The 19,772-nt window shown below is 41.4% G+C and overlaps 2 protein-coding genes across 7 annotated transcripts in view; one reads left to right on the top strand and one right to left on the bottom strand.

The window, feature by feature from the left end:
* Positions 1-19,772, bottom strand: part of TXNRD1 (thioredoxin reductase 1) — a 106,027-nt gene that overhangs the window by 37,541 nt on the left and 48,714 nt on the right. For 5 of the 6 annotated variants that reach the window (XM_079937568.1, XM_079937567.1, XM_079937564.1 and 2 more), the window contains exons 2-4: positions 17,308-17,430; positions 15,788-15,860; positions 14,098-14,217 (exon numbers count right to left, since the gene is read on the bottom strand). In XM_079937568.1, coding sequence (XP_079793694.1) covers positions 14,098-14,217; positions 15,788-15,860; positions 17,308-17,394 — 280 coding nt within the window. In that variant the 5' untranslated portion in view covers positions 17,395-17,430. Of the gene's footprint in view, positions 1-14,097; positions 14,218-15,787; positions 15,861-17,307; positions 17,431-18,793; positions 18,813-19,772 lie in introns of those variants that run through there. The other variant, XM_079937563.1, reaches the window with a different exon arrangement.
* On the top strand, positions 5,720-7,908 carry LOC307194463 (kelch-like protein 15). The gene is given in 3 exon segments (XM_079937562.1): positions 5,720-6,761; positions 6,764-6,975; positions 6,979-7,908. Coding segments are annotated over 3 exon segments (1,773 nt in total). The 5' UTR covers positions 5,720-6,094; the 3' UTR covers positions 7,873-7,908.

Genomic DNA, 19,772 nt, shown 5'->3' on the forward strand with positions numbered 1-19,772 from the left:
AGGTACTTAGGTTCTTGAGAACCTAAGATTCCTAAGATTCTGAATGTGTAACAATCTCTAAGAGATTCTGATGTAGCCAGATTTGGAGTTACCAAACTGGTTAACAGTGTCTAGACCAGGGGGCTGGCAAATTAAGGCCCCACCAGTCAAATTCAGCCAATCACCTTTTCTGTAAATAAAGCTTTACTGAAATCCAGCCACGATCATTTATTTCCGTATTGTCCAGGGCTGCCTTCATGCAACAACTGCAGAGGTGAGCAGTTGTGACGTAAGCCAGATGGCCCACAAAGCCTAAAATATTTACTATCTGGCCCTTTACAGAAAAAGTTTGCTGATCCCTAGTCTAGACAGAGAAGTTTAAGAGCCTGCCTCATTGCCTCCCAAACTTCCCATCTCACCAAAGAAAGGAAGAGTCTTAAAATTCTACCATAAAATGAATCCTTTGAGCCAAGGCACTAATATAATATTGAATTTCAATGGATAAAAATCAATCCTGTCATTCATTCATTACTAACTTCAACAATGATGATAAAAAAAAAAGATACGGGTAAAATATACTCTGGTGGTAGAAGAAGGCAGGTTCTGGGGAAGCTGTGGTTTGGAAGGAAGGAGAAGAGAATCAACATGCATTGAAAGCCTCTGTCACAGAAATGAGCGTCTGAGTCTTAGAGTCAGGGCTAAGTAGCTTGGTCAGGCAGGAAGTGATGCAATCAATTCTATGAGTACCAGTGGCCAGCCGCTGGAAGTAGGAATGACAGCACAAAAATTGGCTTGTGGCCTCCCAGAGCACAGATTATAAAGATTCAATTAATAGAACCATAAAATGTCAGAACTGGAGCAAACCTTCAGAGATCAGTTCAGCTGGGGAGAAAAAAAAAGGGACCTTGGAGGCCATGTGGTCATGAGGCCAGGAGGATTACGTGCTGGGGCGTGAGGGATTCTGCAGGGAGCCTCAACCAGCCTGTCCATCCGGTGTCCGTCCGCCACCACTACAAAAAGTGGAGGCAGGGGCTTCCCTGGTGGCGCAGTGGTTGAGGGTCCACCTGCCAATGCAGGGGACACGGGTTCGTGCCCCGGTCCGAGAGGATCCCACATGCCGTGGAGCGGCTAGGCCCATGAGCCATGGCCGCTGAGCCTGTGTGTCCGGAGTCTGTGCTCCGCAACGGGAGAGGCCACAACAGTGAGAGGCCCACATACCGGAAAGAAAAAAAAAAGAGGAGGCAGGACTCACTGTTTCCCCACCAGGAATGGAACAGAATAGTGTAACTCGCTCCCACTTGCCAATCAACTAGCTGCAACAATTACCAACATTTTGCCAATCTCATTACATATACGTCTTTTAACTAAAATATTTTAAGCGAATCCCAGACATCATTTTTGGTGGTGGCTTTGGCTATCACTGTGAATTAGGGATGCCCAAGGGCCAGTGATGCTATCCTCCGCTACAGTTCCTTACAATTAGGAACTGTCCAGTGCAAAGTGCCAATAAAGCCCCTGGGAGAAACAACAGATCAAAGGCCAGATTAATTCCTGAAACTTTACAGTGGCAGAAGCACTAAGTGGATTCTACTCTGCTAATCCTACAGGAGATACCATATTCTAAAAGAAGACATAGCTGGGACTAAATAATAGTACCAATAAATTATTTCAATGACAGAAATTCAGATTCAATGATCAGACCTAATTCAACCTTAATTCTGTTGTTAAAGCCTTCCTTTGTAACTGTCAGGCCCCACCTGATTTCCAAACTCCTTAAACCCCCTTTCTCTACCAAAGTTCCTTCATCCTCTGGTACAGTAGGCAGGCACCAATCTCTAGTGTGGTTATGCTCAGGCAGAAGAAATTTAAAAACTGCAGCCTACTAGTGGTTAAGAATCCGCCTGCCAAGGACTTCCCTGGTGGCACAGTGGTTGGGAGTCTGCCTGCCAGTGCAGGGGACACGGTTTCAAGCCCTGGTCCAGGAAGATCTCACATGCCACGGAGAAACAAAGCCTGTGCGCCCCAACTACTGAGCCTGTGGCTCTAGAGCCCGAGAGCCACAGCTACTGAAGCCCGCGCACCTAGAGCCCGTGCTCCACAAGAAAGAGAAGCCACCGCAATGAGAAGCCTGCACACCACAACGAAGTGCAGCCCCCGCTCGCCGCAACTAGAGAAAGCCCGCAAGCAGCAACAAAGACCCAACGCGGCCAAAAATAAACAAATTAATTAATTAATTTAAAAAAATAAAAGCTGCAGCCCACCAGTTTAGGATTCAGCACCAAGGTCCTCCACCTGCTCCTATGGTCCTGGGTCTTGCATTCCGTTCTGATAACTGAGTTTCTGTCTTATAAAATCCAAATTCCTACTTTACATCCTGCTGGTAGTAAATGGATCCTTGTTGGACTGATTACATGCCCAGAACCCCAGTTCTCTAGGGCTGCCCTGCCTTCCAGTAATGCCCCAAGTCCACTGCCTTCCTGCATTCCCAAATACCACCTGGATGCTCCCCAACCGCACTCAGCCCAGCCGCTGGCATGGCCCAGCATTCCCCCTAGGCCTCCTGACTCTGCTGCTTGGTCTACCAGCTGTAATCCAACGCTGAGCCTCTGCGATGCGGATTCTAGCTGGCGAGGCAGGACCTGTATTTCACCTGGGTGTGCCCTTACGCCCACCTCAGCAACTGGGTCTTAAAGCCAACTCTCGGATGCCCCTGATCCGCCCCCCTCCTACTGTACACCCCTGGGTTCGACAATACTAATCAAACTACTAGCATCCTTACATCTTCGCCTCACCTGCTCACTTGCACCTCCAAGTCCCTGAAGGGGCACAAATTCCTTCCACTATATACACAGGGAAATGAAGGATGGGTGACCTGCCCAGGGCCACACATAAACTCATGGCAGCACAGACATGTATGTGAACCCTCAGGCGTGTGGTAGGAGAATACGTACATCCAGAAATTCTGCAAGCCCCCAACTGCAAACCAATGACCTTGCTTTCTCTGGGATCCTAGAACTTCACAAACGCTTAATTTTTTAAAGGCACACTTAATTCCTGAGCACAAGAGAACTCAAACAGATAAATCTGAAAAAATATGAAGCCAATAAATCTTTCAGAAACTTCCGATTCATCCAGTTTACATGACTGAGCTCACATAATTCTTTTCTCGGCACAGTCTCAGCTTGGAGCTTTTAGGAAAAGAGCAGATCACAGGCTGAGTCCTGGATATGTCACCCCCCCGCCCCAACCCCATCACCAGGCAGATTCAGCTGTGCTGCCTGGTCCAGGTCCAAAGGGCCCTTCCTCCTTCACCACGCTCAGAACTATTTGCAGTGTCAGAGAGGACAGTCTTCCAAGAAAACGGGAGTGCTGTTCTTTGGTCCAGGACATGAGATTAGATGTGTTTCTTTCTGAAAAATGCAAAATAAGCCTTCATGCTTCATCTCTTGGGAACACGGACCAGCAGCCTCTAGGGGTTTCTCATTTGAAAAATACACCTCCAAGTTTCCTTCTTCCTCGAAGATCTAATGACGAAGTGATGTTTGTCTAAATCCACTGTATTCTTCACCACAAGCGTTTTAGCACAAAAGGAGGGAGGCAACAACTGCTCCCCCAGTTGGTGGGCTCCCTCTCCCTTGGTGTTGGCCCCGGCAGGCACAGCAGGCCACTCCCGTGACGCCCAGCTCTGGTTCCCACAGCCAGGCCACAGCCTGCTCCTGAGGCTTAATGAGAAAAGCTGAAGATGACAGTAAGCGAACCACCGGGCTTCCATTTAGGAAGAGTGAGGGGATTTAAACAGTAGGCACAGCTCTTCAAACAGCTCGCGTCAAAGACTCTGGGATTGCTGCTGCTGACAAAGGCGTACAGGGGTGGGAGGTATACAAATACCAAGTTATATGCTTCTACCTTAAAATCTGGAAAAGGGGAAGAAACACCAAAGAGCTAACTAAAACTGTTAAATTAGTTGAACAAATAATTTCTGTAGGGATAGAAAAATAACGTAACTTTGATTTGGTTCAAGTTTTAAAACCTCACGGAATTCAGGAGCTTCTGCTGGTTTTAATGTGCAGATCTGGACTGTGCTGGTAGTGGCTTCTTTATTGCCTCGTCTTTGTACACTTATTAGTTCCTCATCATATAATTTAGAAATAAGTTCAACATAAATAAGTAAAGGAGTTATTATTGTTACGTGACAGCTACCTATATACTCTGTTGCTGGAAAGAAGGTTCGTCAATTCCTCAAGTTATATTTTACCACCCACCTGATTACTGAATTTATTAGAATTATACTTTGTTGACCCTGTTAATAAAATTCATTTGGCACACGCCTATACTTATCTCGTAAAGATTCTAAAGACCCATTATATGTACTTTCCTACATTTCTAACCAATCTAAGTATTCTGTTCCACCTACTTCATTTTTCATAAGAGTTGACAGTTTTGAAGCTAACATCCACTACTTCTGCATACCAATTTGAGTACTAGACCTTATATGAATGAATAACATTTTCATGACTCTGAGTTATAGCTCTCCAGAACTGTTACTGATTGAGATTTAAGGGCCAGTGGCATTCACTATGAAGAAGACACTATATGGAAATTATTACAGCACAAATCAAAATTTGCTTGGAACAACCTTATTTTTCCCAATAAATACTAGACTTTTTCAGATTAGTATTCTTGTTACATGTCCTTCTAAGAGGGAAATAAACCGTTCAAATACACAACTTCCTGTAAGATCCACAAATGTTTCCTACAACCCATTAAACAAAGAGCCAAGAAAAGTGCTTGGAGGAGTCTGCTCCAATCTACTGATGCTCTGAATAGGGAAGAGTTACAAGAAGCAAGTCCAGGAGGAAGGGACAGAAACTAACATTCACTGAGTGGCAGGTATTTTAATCACACTGTTGAATTTAATCCTCACCACACAGGTAGTACATAGCAGAGTCAGCACTAGTGCCCAAGTCTGTCTACGCTAACAACCTACACTTTAATGGGGCAAAGGAAGGATCTTAACCCTAGGTGCTCTGGGGAAAGAAGTCTCACTGAGAATACTGGTAAAAAGAGTATGTGTGGAATGATGGGGCTGAGAGGGATCACAGATCTTATGAGAGTGGTTAGAAAATAAAATGAGTGGTTCTTAGGTTTTCCTCCCAAAGACCCAGAGGAGTATGGCCTACAGACCACATATAGAACTTGCCCCTTTTGGGGGGACCATGGTGAGGAGAGGTAAACACAGAGCCATGTCAAAAGCTCTGAAAGTACCCGCCACTACAACAGCTCCTAAAACTCTGGTCCTACAAAGGAATTGCCACTGAAGCCACGAGGGCTTAAAGAACACCACTTGTGTACACTCCATCTGCTGTGAAGTCAGTAAGGCTTCAGTCTAAACCTTAGTGCTGCCAATTTCTCAGCTATGACATGGGCGCACTACCCCACCCCCTAGAGCTTCAGTCTCCTCGTCTGCCAAATGGAACAACGGGATCTCCCTCCAGGGACAGCAGGCTTACATATGTACTGGAATAAGATGGAATGGAGAGAGAAGCCCAGAGACGCCGTCGTCGACGTCGCCAGTGCCTGCACCTCTGCTGCTGCCCGCGACCCCCCAGCCCCTCTCTCTGCCCAAGGCCCCGAGTCGGCCCTACCGCCGACCCCCGCCGGGTGCTGCGAGGCCCCTGGCGTTGGCAAGGCCAGGCCTGGCCCCGACGCCGCTCCGCCTCGTGCAGATCCCAACTGTCTCGAATCGCGTCTCAGCGCTGTCTTCTTTCCCAGGACTGGTTTCGTGGGGGCCGCAGGCGCACAGACTCGCCCCCCGCCGGAGCGGCCCCTTATAGACGTTCGAGGAGCCAGGTGAGTGCCGTCCCGGCACCTGACCACCCACCGTCCGGCCCGCTTCTTCCTGATGCAGACTGCCGTCCACTAGAGGCTGGACGGACCCCCGAGCTTCCAGGGTATGGATTGTGAACAAGTTGGTTTTGTTTCACATGTTCATTTACAGCGCTTTTGTGTTCTACCTTTCCAAAATGAAAGTATATAGCTTTTGGATTAATGGAGTGCTGATAAAAATTATGATATTAATTTCATCTTGTGCATACTTTGCTGTGTTAGGTGATTCATGGCAGGGGACGTGGAAGGATTCTGTTTCTCCATCCATGACACCAGGGTCTCTGCTGGGTTCAGAGCACTGTATGAGGAGGGACTGCTTCTTGATGTCACTCTGGTTATTGAAGATCATCAGTTCCAGGCCCATAAAGCACTCTTGGCCACCCAGAGTGATTACTTCAGAATTATGTTTACCGCAGATATGAGGGAGCGAGATCAGGACAAAATTCATTTAAAAGGTCTAACTGCTACCGGTTTCAGCCACGTCCTTCAGTTTATGTACTATGGAACTATAGAACTGAGTATGAGCACTGTTCATGATATTCTTCAGGCTGCCATGTATGTTCAACTTAGAGAAGTGGTGAAGTTCTGCTGCTCTTTTCTATTAGCAAAAATCTGCTTAGAAAACTGTGCAGAAATTATGAGACTCTTAGATGATTTCAGTGTAAACATCGAGGGAGTCAGGGAGAAGTTGGATGCCTTTCTGCTAGACAACTTCGTACCACTCATGTCCAGGCCTGATTTCCTGTCTTATCTGAGCTTTGAGAAGCTCATGTCTTACTTGGATAATGATCATCTGAGCAGGTTCCCAGAGACAGAGCTGTACGAGGCTGTGCAGTCTTGGCTGTGGCATGATAGAAGACGCTGGAGACATACCGATACCATCATTCAGAACATCAGGTTAAGACATCAGAATTTTATAGATACTCCCGACAGCTGCGCTATGAAGTTGACCAAGCCTTGAATTACTTTCAGAACGTTCACCAGCAGCCTCTGTTGGACATGAAATCAAGCCGCATCCGCTCTGCCAAACCCCAAACTACAGTATTCCGAGGCATGACTGGACATAGCATGGTTAACAGTAAAATACTTCTCTTAAAGAAACCAAGAGTCTGATGGGAACTGGAGGGCCCACAAGTACCTCTGCGTCCGGACTGCCTTGCTATCGTGAATACCTTCGTGTTCTTGTTGGGTGGGGAAGAACTGGGCCCAGACGGCAAATTCCATGCTTCTTCCAAAGTGTTCAGGTACGACCCGAGACAAAACTCTTGGCTCCGGATGGCAGACATGTCTGTACCACGTTCAGAATTTGCAGTTGGTGTTACTGGAAAGTTTATTTATGCTGTAGCAGGCAGAACCAGAGATGAGACTTTCTATTCAACAGAGAGATATGATATCACCAATGATAAATGGGAATTTGTGGATCCTTATCCAGTTAACAAGTATGGACATGAGGGGACAGTGCTCAATAACAAGTTGTTTATCACTGGTGGAATCACCTCATCTTCCACCTCCAAACAAGTGTGCGTGTTTGACCCCAGTAAAGAAGGGACCATAGAACAGCGGACCAGGAGAACTCAAGTAGTTACCAACTGTTGGGAGAATAAGAGCAAAATGAATTACGCTAGATGTTTTCACAAGATGATTTCTTACAACGGCAAGCTTTATGTCTTCGGTGGTGTCTGTGTGATCTTGAGGGCCTCTTTTGAGTCTCAGGGATGCCCTTCCACAGAAGTGTACAACCCAGAGACTGATCAGTGGACCATCTTGGCGTCCATGCCAATTGGTAGAAGTGGCCATGGTGTGACTGTGCTGGACAAACAGATAATGGTTCTTGGAGGCCTTTGCTACAATGGTCATTACAGCGATTCTATTCTCACTTTTGATCCGGATGAAAACAAATGGAAGGAAGATGAGTACCCGCGGATGCCCTGCAAGCTGGATGGTTTACAAGTATGCAACCTGCATTTTCCAGAATATATACTGGACGAGGTCAGACGTTGCAACTAATGGCATCTTTCTCCCTTCAATAAAGCCAAACAAAAAATTTGTTTGCGACAAAGTAGTTAATTAAAAAACATAAAGAAGAACCCCACTAGTTTTACTATCAAAGCCATTGGTCTAATACATGAAAATGTTTTCATTCTGTTCTCGCATCCTTTTTATTCTTTTTAGTGGTCTCAAATTCATGCAATAAGTCAATTCTAAGCACTAGCTCTTGAAACTACTTCCAGAAGCAGTTTAATAGAACAATTCACTTATCTGGGAAGTTGATGTTATGCTTTAAACATTTCTTTCAAATGTCAGTGTAGGAGTCAGGCGTCTTCTAAGAGAAGACCTGATAAGTGTCACTGGATGTAATTTCAGTTCCTATCTCTATCTGAAATCTTTTTGAACATTTATTTCGGTGTATTGCAGTCTGTTAGACTTTTTGATTTTATTTTTTAAGTTTAAAACTCTTGACCTTTTTGCATGGCTTTTTGCTGAAAATGCAAAAATATAAATTTTCTACAAATTTAACTTTTTTATATTCAGAACACTATTTCTAAGCTGCCTTCTCTTATCTGCATTGTGTTAGTGAAAGCACAGCCACACTTGCTTACATCTTATGAATATATAAGGCACATCCCCTTTTATGCGTGGTTAGGATTCTATATTTTTAAGCTAGTGCACTTGCACACACGGTTTGCCATACTTGTTGTATTCTAGATGTAACGTCTTTTCATGTATTAACATTTTTAGAAAGTTAAAATAACTGGAGTCCTCGTTTGGTATCAGAGTAGCCTATCTTCAGTCCATACTGATTCAGTAATACTCAAACTCCTTATATTCCTGAAACATGTATGGTTTTATGAAAACTAACATTTTATGTTTTATTTTCAAAAGTAAACGTTAGTGTTGCTTATCAATGTATGTCTTCTTTTTGAAAATGTTTTTCTTTGCAGTCTGTTTAATGTTACCCTGTTTTTAGTGAGCATCGGAGTGGTATATGGCAAGCCCTGGCCCTACAGCGTGCAAGCACTTTTAAAGAGAATTTAGGTAATACCAGAGTCCGAAATAAAGGCCCCTTAAAAGTAAGTGCAACTCCCATTCTTTACATTCAATAAGGCTGCTGCATCTGTTATTGAATGGAAAGTAGCAACTTGTGGAAAATTTGAGCTCAGTTTTGACTTAGAGGTAAGGAATAGAATTATAATCTTAACTGGTCATATCTACTTGTTTATTTAGTACAAAATATTTAGTGGCACTGGGGATGAAAGCCCTCAGCTTTTGTTTTATTTACTGAAAGCTACTAGCATGAAAGATAGTAACCTCAAAGTTCAGAATGGATCAAGAATAACTGTTTAAAAGCATTTATAATAAGTGTTTTAGGATTAGCCACACCTTTCAACTCTTTCAACTTGAAGAAAAAGCATATAGTTGTCAAAATTAAGCAAGAATAACCAGGGAGTGGATCATCCAAACTGATGCCATTTTCTTCTGAGTAGACTCTATATATGATACAGACTAGATCTACACTGGCAGAACTTGCCAGATCTTGGGATATTGGTGCAATATTGCAATGCCTTCTATATGGCTGTTGTGTAAATTTTCTAGTTTTACTTTTTTTTTTTTTTTGCTGCTGCCGCCACTGAATATAAAATGGAAGAGTGAAATCATGGAAATGTGAAGACTTGTTTCATTTTTGCAATTAAAATAGACAACTGAAAAAAACCTGATTTTAAAACTCTACAACTGGAGGCTAGAAACAGTCAGGTACGTAAGTAGTTTTTTAAAAAGTGAAACATTGGGATTGGCTTTAGAAATCAACTTAATATTCTTTTGTATATGAGACTTAAATTTTTATTAAGTGGTCCTATCATTTACTTTCAGTTTCTAAAAACGAAATTCAGTATCCTGTTTCCCATGGTAATATGGGTAAAAGTCTTTTTCTACATCTTAAAAATCATTTTTAGTCATTTTACTTTTGAAAACTAGGAGTTAGATTAGCCGTTTAATTCTTTTTCTAATATATTAGTTGGCTTAGTGTTTTATATGTGTGCCGTCTTGCTTTAAAGAAAATAACAGTAACGTCTTCATTATTTTCCTCATTGTTGTCTTTTGCTGGAAAAGACAGAGACAGGGAACCCCATCAGGCTTTTACACTCCAGTGGTGGTTCTCTTTAATTGCTTAGATATGACTTCGTAGTCCTAGTTAAAGAAAGATCTGGGCAAACAATTGAATATTCTTGGTCTTCATTGTAAAAACACAAGGCCAAGATCAAAGTTCATGTTTTGGAAAATTTGTGAAATCTTTTAACTTGAACTAACTCTGGGTTTAGCTTCACACGTACGTCATGTCTGACCTGATGTCAGCTGTAATCGGTTTTGAGCTTTAAGAATAGTTGTTATTGCTTGGGTTCTGAATGTATGAGAAAACTCTTCTGTTTATATGTAGTGCTAATTTAGCTTATTTTAAATCCATGATTAACTTACATTCCCTTTTTAAATTATGGTTTAATTGCTGAAAGAGATTTATTTTTGTTATACTAAACTATGGAAAATTTTTTCATAGAATTTTTTTCAAGTTTATTTTTTGTGTGCTTCATTTGGAACCATTTTTGTTTATATACATTATATGTGCTCAAAATAGTTTTTTTAAAATTCAGTAAGATTTAAAACTATACAGTGTAGTTGCTGTGATCTTTGTGTGTTAATTTTCACTTTACATTTTAAATGCCAGACTTTACAAAAATAGCTGATTTTTGTTAATTGCATCTTAATTAGAAACGTTTGTTCTCTTCCATGTCTTTGACCTTCTAAGTTTTTATTTTAATTTAATCTGCTTAAAGAAAATCCTTGCACTACAACCTTTTCATAAAATTCAAGATCTTCACGTTGAAGGTTTTGTATTGGAAGAAATACTACTGGTTTTTAAAAAGTAAAGCTTAATTAATAGAATTATTAGCTTTTCTTGAGACAGCTTTCTCTGTGTCCTCATTACTCTGTGTGAGTGTTACTATAATTTGTGAAATATCGACTGAGCCCTTCACTTATCTTTTCTAAAGCAGCACCTCTGGACACCTCATTCTGGGAAGCCTGCTCGAGTCATAGTAAAGGACACACATTTGTGTGGGGAGAAGTGGTAAAAATGGTTTTGTCTTGATTACATGAAACTAAGCTTTAAAATATTTTATAACAAATTATTTGAGCTGCATTATCTAAACATGTCAAACGTTCAGTGGGACTATTTTTATATATGTATATGTGGTTGTAGGTCATAACATTTCAGTTTATAATATAAATTGTTATTTCAGTTTATAAGCTATCTCTCAGAAAAGACTAGCTCTTTTGAGAATACGTAATTTAAAATTTTAGACTGAAGTAAAACAACATAGATAATAGTGTAAATTAGATATAAATGAGGGCTATATGGCAGTAAAACTGCTCGTGCCATTTTTCCCGTTTGCCTATTTTACATTTTTTTTTTTTTTTGTACTCTGAACATTTTTAGGGATCATACGTTCTATCAGATTAGAGTTGGTTTGGGGATAAATATCTTCTAAAAAGAGATTTATCTTAAAAATGAAAGTTCTGAAAAACTAGTTTATCAAGAGTTTATAAAGTCAAATATTCAATAGACATAGACTGGAATAGGTAAACTCATGGAAGTCGTTTCCTTTCAGTATACCAGTATAACTTCAATATTACACGAGTAACATTGAGAGAATGCTGTCAGCTTTGTTTGTTCCTCCTTAATGTTCTTAGATTTTCTTTTTACATCTTTGGGAACAACTACATTAAAAACCTTATTACTCAGTATATCAGTAAGGATTAGGTGTTTGCTTTCTGAAGGAATGTTCCAGTGAGGTGATCAGAGAGGTTATTTTCTATCTAACTTGTATATGCCCTATACCCCTTGGGCACATTTTGTCTATAGAAAAAATATTTTGACCTTTAGGTACATTTTGGGCCAGTAGTCAAATAATCCTAGGGCCAATTTAAAAATCTTAGAATAATTTAAGGTTTGCCTTTTATACCTGTTTTGGAAGTCTTTACATTTTTGTCAGGTAATTTTTCCCAAGCCGTGAATATAATCTATTCAAAACATGTTTATGCTATCCATTGTTTTTAAATTGAAAAAAAATGTTAAAAGTGTTTATGAAGAAAAGTTTAAATAAAATATTTTTAATCTTAAAAAAAAAAGATGGAATGGAGAATAAAGAGGAAAATGAGATGATCTGACTTTAATCACGACTCCTGTCCTGCAGGACCTCGATGAATCCATAAGGCTGGCAGGAGGCTGAGGTGGGTAGTGGGGAAAGATGGTAGCTTCCTTTCTGCTACAGCTATGGTCTTTATCTCCTCTCCCCATTTTCTTCCCGCTACTATCCCAACAATCACAAAACATCTGTTCCAACTTGCCCTCAGCACAACTGTGCAGCTCCCTAAGCTGGTCCACATTCCTCCTCCTACCCTTGTTCCAAACCACCCAGGGTGTTCAGCCCACAGCAAATGTCCTCGTTTATGTTCCCCACATGCTCCCTGCTCTAGAGATGCCAGGGTATTTACTATTCTTCAAATATGTACCTCGTTCCTTCACTGTCTAAATGAACTGACCTTCCCCTCCTCTGCTGGCTGTCAAGGACACAACATCTAAAAAGTCATCTCCAGTCACCTCTTAAATCATTTACTGATCCCACCTCTGGGCTCCCAGGGTACTTAGTTGGTACATCAATGATAACAAAACCTGTGTACCTACAGATTTGTGTTATTTATCTTTATAAATATTTGTGTATTTCCCCAGCAGAGACTCAAGTACAAAGAACAAGCACTCGATAGTAATATTATATAACTTCACTAGTAGGATTTCTAAAAAGTCTACTAAAAAGTCTAATACATTAACTGAAGAGAGACTCTGTTGTTAACTGGGTAGTACATTGACAGTAGGCTCCCAGGAAGGCAAAGAGTGGATTAACAGCAGACTCAGTTGGGCATTCAGACACGGGAGTAAATAACTTGGGAGGTGGCGGGGAGGGTAGAGGTGAAAAACAGAGGTGGACCATCAGCAGATGAAGTGTTAAATTCACGTTCCATAGGTCAAGAGTCTGCTCAACTGCCTTTCTGTTGGGCAAGGGAAAAGGACATGGAGCATGGCACCTTAGAACCAAATAACAAAACTCTCAGTACCAGTCTCAGGCCTCCAAAGGTCACTGACAGAAAGCAGCCTTCTAAGGGTCTGAGGAAAGAGATATGACCCCAGCATAAGAAAACTTCAAGTTAAAAGCATCAACAAAGGAAGCATGACTAGGTTAGAGGAAGAGCAAAAATTTTCAAAGCATGTGTTTATACCTTTTACACATGGGTATCTAGTAACTCTTAATTAAAACTCAGAAAAAGCCACAAAACAATTTACCCTAGCTGCTGGCTAGAAGATTTTCCCTCCAATGTCCCTCAGAACTAAAATCAGATAAGGGTTGGAGCCTCACTCTTCAAGGACATAGTGACCTACGTAATTAATTAGGCAGGAAGCTGTGCCAGACCTCATTTTATTCTTCTACAGATAATGTCATCTACACCTTCTAAAGTCAACGGATTCCTGTTCAACTTTTCTAGGGTTTCTATGGTAGTCTAAATATTTTTAATCCAACAAAACCCCCCCTTCTCAACAAACAATCCCCCCAAATATCAGCTCATGGAACAGACTTTTCTGGTGAGAGAAAAATGTAATAGCTTCAAAGGAAAGCAAATGTAGTTTGCACTTCCTTAGGAAACTCTATACAACTATGAGAATTTATTTGAAAGAATTCTGGTTTTCTATTATAAAAAGGTACTCCAAGTGCAATATCTGTTCTTACCATACATAATAATAGCTACAGAGCTAACACGACACAGGATAACCCCCGTGATTTTATCCATTAAAAAAACAAACAACAGGGCTTCCCTGGTGGCACAGTGGTTGAGAGTCCGCTGGCCGATGCAAGGGACACGGGTTTGTGCCCTGGTCCGGGAAGATCCCACATGCCGCGGAGCAGCTGAGCCTGTGAGCCATGGCCGCTGAGCCTGTGCGTCCGGAGCCTGTGCTCCGCAACGGGAGAGGCCACAACAGTGAGAGGCCCGTGTACCGCAAAAACAAAAACAAAAAAACAAACAACAGAGACGAATTCCGGGTTACTTGTAGATGGATGGCGCATTGCAAGATCCCAGCTTGAACCCCTCAGAAGCACAAACGGAAGAGCAGCTTCCCCCACATACCTATCTCCTCGACGTTCCACCCGTAGTTTCGAGAGTCTCGGAGGGCTTGTCCTAACAAAGCTGCTTGGTGCATCAGTTTTTTAGGTATGCAGCCCACATTCACACATGTTCCTCCGAGACCTGCAACAACATTGAGAAATCAGCTTATAGCCCGTATTACAATCCTCCAAAGAAAAAAGGCAATGATTATTACTAACATCACAGAGGAGATTTCCCTTCTATCCCTCTTGAGTTCTTGTGGTTGGACTAATAATAAATTTGACATAACAGATCCCCAGGAGAAAAAGAAAGAAATTTTAATTTGTGCACATGAAGGTTTCATAGAAATGGGACCTAAGAAGTAGCCAAAGCAGGCCGTTTTTATACTTTTTAGACAAAGAAACAATACATTTGTGAGAAATTGACAGGACAAAGAAACTTAGGTTTTGGGTGCCCAATTATTTAAGCATCTAAACAGAGTTTAGGCTTGGGACGAATTAAAGAGGTGACAGGTTTGTGTACAATAGGCTCTTCAGCCCCAAATTCCGTATCTTTTGTGATAAGGCTGCCTCGCTACCTCCAGATGCAGGAAGTGCACCTTTCGCATGACTTATTTCCTGCTTTCAGAGACAAAAAGGAGAGCCAGAGTGTCCCTCTTGCACTGGCCATTTCTTAAGTAACTTTAATTCAAAATAATCAATATGCCACTGTGTGTATTTTGGGGTGGCCTGCCCCAAGCACCAGTGCTATTGTATTAAACATCATAATTTATTTGCTTAATGTAGCCAATACTTTTTATATGAGTTTATTCCTAAGTCTCGTGACATTTCTAAGTTCAGAGAGCCTTATAGACCAAACACAGGAACATTACCCTAAAATGAAAATGAGCAGATTTCCACAACTTCCACATACTTCAAAGATTCAAAGTTAATTGACTGCTGATAAAAATGCCAGAAACTGAAGCCTTACTTTGCGTACAACCTTACACTTGCCACCAGCCCTATGAGTAGAACTGATAAAGGGGTTGTTGAGCTGGGCGTGGCTGGACTGCAGTGGGCCTGGGAGCACACAGAAAGTTTGGTGTATACGAGCATCTCTTTACGGAGGCGGTCTATAGCCTTCGCTGATTCTCACCAAAGGATTCATGACACCACCACCCCCACCCAAAAAAAGTAAAGATTTAGTGTCCCTGAGTTTAAAGAACATGGTGATAACTTGTCTCCGTTAGGCAGGTGGGGAGGTAGCCAAAATGGCATGAGTAAGACTGCAAGATGGCAGTGGACTCCACAGTGAAGGAAATCGAAGCCCTCTCAGGAGAATGCTTAGTCGAGTGTCATTATGGAATGTGAGCTCCACAGGCCAGAGGGACTACACCCAGCACCAGAACAGTGCCCGACACAGAAGTGACACCTTCACAAATATTTGATGAACGAATTAGAAATTGTGACCCTGTCTTATCCAGACTTCCTGCTTCTTCTTGCCTCCTTCTAATTTGAAGCAGCTGAGTCATCTTGATAAGACTTACCTACTTCAACATTTAACTGGAGTCCATTTTAACTTAGCACAAGTGAAAGAAGTACATGTTTGGGGTTCTTTTCTTTTTCCTTATTTAATTTTTAATTTTAAAATTGGACTTTAGGGGCCATTTAAACCAGTGCCAGGGAAAAACCTGCTCCTACAAAGTCACTTCTAAGGTATTTTAAAAGCCTACCCCATCTAGTTCCAAGAGGGGTTGGAGTGACAAAATCCAGGACCATCACCTTCTTGCCATATTTGGCTGCCTCCTGGAAAATAAAATTATTAAAATGAGTTGGAATGGTTAACATGATGGACTGGAAATGGGCTGTTGAAAACCCATGTTATTTTTACTAGGCTATAATGCCTAAAGCATAACCAATCATTAATACCTGAGAATTTCATAAACCAAAACGATTAGTGCAACTCCAAGGTAAAAGTTAAGCAATACTTAGTCAATAAGGGTAGCTTTAAAGAATATGCAGATTACAGTTGCAGAACTGTCAGAGTCAGCTGGAATCCCTAGAATCCTATTATGTAATTCCAGCCAAACGATAATAAAGTAAGCAATAATCTGAAAACTATGTGGCCATTTCTAAGCAAGTGGTAAACAGGCAGTAAAACAGATATACTGATAGTCTACAATCCTTGTTTCAACCTGTATCCAGTAAGACAATATTTTTATAAGTACTTCGAAGTTTTATCTACTTCAGTTTCTGAACAGAATACTGCAAAAGTTTTTCTTCTGAAATTGTCAGATTTCCTAAAATGTTCATGCGAAGAGCCAGTGGAGAAGTTGATGATCTCTCTAAGGTTTCCGAATCTATTTTAGGGGAGTGACGACCATCACAAGTTCATTTTGCAGAGTATCCTTTATCTTTCTCAGAGAATAAGCTTTGTGTATTTGCAACTAGACCTCCAAAGCTTATTTGAAAGGACTGAGTCTATGTGTCCTTCAAAGCCACCACTGCTAGAATAAAAAAAATCTGAGATTACTCCTGAATCATTTACAGCAAAGCAATGCTTGATGCCAGACATTGGCCTGCTCCCAATTTGAACAGCTTCATTTGAATCTACCTTTACTGATTCACCACAAGCTACACCTTAGAGGAGGACAAACAAACAAGGTGATAGGGAACAACGACAGGCACAAGGGCCCCTCACACATGGAAAATGTATCTCAATTCAGGGCCAGGAGCCGTACTCCTAATCTCCTGTATTTATACGTCCTGTACTCCATCACCTCCAGGCCACAGAGTTAGTGGATACACTCTTACCTCATTTCGTACACAGGGGAGGCAAAAACTTTTAGTAATTAAGCTTAAGAAATCCAACTGCTCTCCATCTTTCTATTGGGGAGGAGGTTCTGTGATTAGGGAAATCATCAAAGTGAAAACAACTAATAATTATCGTATTTATAAAGAATAAAAATATATTTACTTCTTTTCAAGCCATTTGCATACAAACCCCTTATTATCTTAAAAAAAAAAAAATCAACCAAACTTAAAATGAATGAAAATGTGTCCCAGAATACTGGCCCCAGTATTTTTATACAAAGAATATACAGCTGAACCTGGAAAAATGTCCTTAACGTTCCCTGCCCAAGTTAACGTATAAAACATCACAAGAGTAGCTCAAATTCCACAGGGGACCTGGAGAATGTTGTCGGGGATGTGACTATTCTACCCATATCCCAGAACACACAAGAAGCCTTGCCTTAGCGGCCGCCAGTCCTCCTGAGCCCCCTCCAACGATGATGAGGTCATAGTCATAGGACTCGGGGAGATCCTCGGGGCCGTTCATTTTCAGTAGATTTTGAAGTCTGCCCTCCTGATAAGCCTAAAGAAGAAAAACAATGGAAGTAAAAATAACTTAAAAGCAGCAATGTCTGACAAGTTTTGTGAAAAACCTTTCCTCAAAGAAAAGCAAAGGAAAAATATTGATTTACATCATAGCATGCAATGGAAATGTTCAACCTTCCTTCAAGTGGTCATCAGTAACCTGCTTTCTGTTAGGACTGTCCTAATGCATCTCCACATCACAGATAGCTACTCTGAAGTGTCCTCATAGTACACAAAACTAAGGCCCTGATGGTCCAACAAAGCAACTTAGACCTAAGTTAAGTTTGATCAGCTCTTTTTTCCTAGAATTTTTAAACTAGGCTTTAAATTAGGTTTTAAAAACATCGGTACTATACGTTTTTAATAGACCCAATACAATTTGGCAATCATTTTCACTTTCTAGTCAAAGGTAGAATAATGAGTAGGCTAAGGTCACAGATTAAGATAGGGACCTGGTAAATAGCAACTGAAACAGGTTAGCCAAATATTTAAAACTTTTTCTACATTGTTTAGGTAAAGCATAAAATCTAGAAATTCAGAACAAAATCACTAATTGACACTGACCTGAACAAAATGTTAAAAGTCCCTGCTTTCATAAGACATTTTAAATAAATGGGGGAAAAAGGTTAAATAAATAAACAAGTGACCCTTAAAGCTCATTTCTTTAATCTGCTTATGTATGAAGCCTCCTATATTTAGTAGTTTCCATGTACTTGGCATTTATAATATAAACGTTAGACTTTTAATTTTAAAACATCCTTTGATTCCACTAGTTTTAAAACACATTAGTTACATTTCATATTAGCATGGAACACTGTTTCGGTGAATATTTAAAATTATTTCTTATTTTAAAAATCTGGGGCTTCCCTGGTGGCGCAGTGGTTGAGAGTCTGCCTGCCAAAGCAGGGGACGTGGGTTCATGCCCCGGTCTGGGAAGATCCCATGTGCCGCGGAGCGGCTGGGCGCGTGAGCCATGGCCGCTGAGCCTGCGTGTCCGGAGCCTGTGCTCCGCAACGGTAAAGGCCACAACAGTGAGAGGCCCGCGTACGGCAAAAAAAAAAAAAAAAAAAAAAAAAAAAAATCTGCTAACATGAGAGAATGATTGGAAAAGTTGTTAACAAGCACACAAAAATGTTTTTCTTTTTTAAGTCAAGTTTTAACATTGGTAATCAAAAAAGCCCCCAAATTTACCAGCCCAGACTGCACATTTTTCTCCTGCCTACCATCAGATGTGGGGGACAAAAGGCAGAGCTTAGGAACAGTAGAATTGGATGCTTGGGATGTAGAAGGGGGTGCAGTATGGAAAGGTGGAGGAGGCGCGGCACCGTGGCTGCCCCCGGGGCAGCGTGGCAGGTACACACCATGGCTCAGGGATTGAAGGGAGAGCACCTGGAAACCAGCAGGGGCAAGCCTGCATCACCCTGACCGTCTGTACAAAAGGTCTAACATGAGAGGCTGGCTGGCATTATGGCCGAGGCTCCTCCAATGCAAGGCACTGTGGGGAGAAAAACAATTCGGTAATGACAGCCCTTCAGATCAACGGAGCAATATAAGCCTCAGGTCACAAGCGTTCCTCTCTCTAGCTGATCTCAGAGCGGAAGGGCTGACCTGCTGTTTGAAAAGAATTAACAAATAGATGCAGCTAGATGTTCTTCTGGAAAAATAACCATTTTTAATCTCAGCCTCATTTTATCTGCATGTACTTAACACAGATGGTGCCAAAACACAATCACTGGCTGCCTAAATAAAAACCACCTGTTCTTATAACCGCCTCCCCCAACACATCTACTGAAACAAAAGAAGGAAAATGCACTGTCATGCTGGAAAGCTACATACTCCCTCTACCAATGTTTATAAAAATCTGTTCTGTACTGAAATTTTGTATCAGACCTGGGTTCTTATGGTTCAAGTTTAAATCAAATTGTATCAACCGGGCACACAGATTTTACCAAGAAAGCTCTCAGTGAGCCTGAACATTTTTAGTTCTGTAAAGTAAAATCAGCAAGACAGGCAACTGAGGCATTCAGCTGACCCCAGAACTAAACATGATGTTTTAAAATTTTAATCCAACTTAAAACTGAAGTTGCTGTCATTCAACTGCAAGGAAGTGGTTGCCCATCTGAGATAAAAGTAAGATAGACAATATAAGACAGCTCTCTCCTCCACAGTGTAAGGAAGGCGCACACAGATGGGGTAAGGAGACACAAGAGAAAAATGCCCCGCGTTCTCCAATTACGACTGCTAGAAATATTGGTAACTACTGACCAGAGAAGCTGATAAAGAACAGGAGTTCTCAAACTCTTAGTCTCAGGATCCCTTCAGAACCTTAAATTATTTAGA

Source organism: Stenella coeruleoalba, assembly GCF_951394435.1.
Source record: "Stenella coeruleoalba genome assembly, chromosome: 11".
Lineage (NCBI taxonomy): Eukaryota > Metazoa > Chordata > Mammalia > Artiodactyla > Delphinidae > Stenella > Stenella coeruleoalba.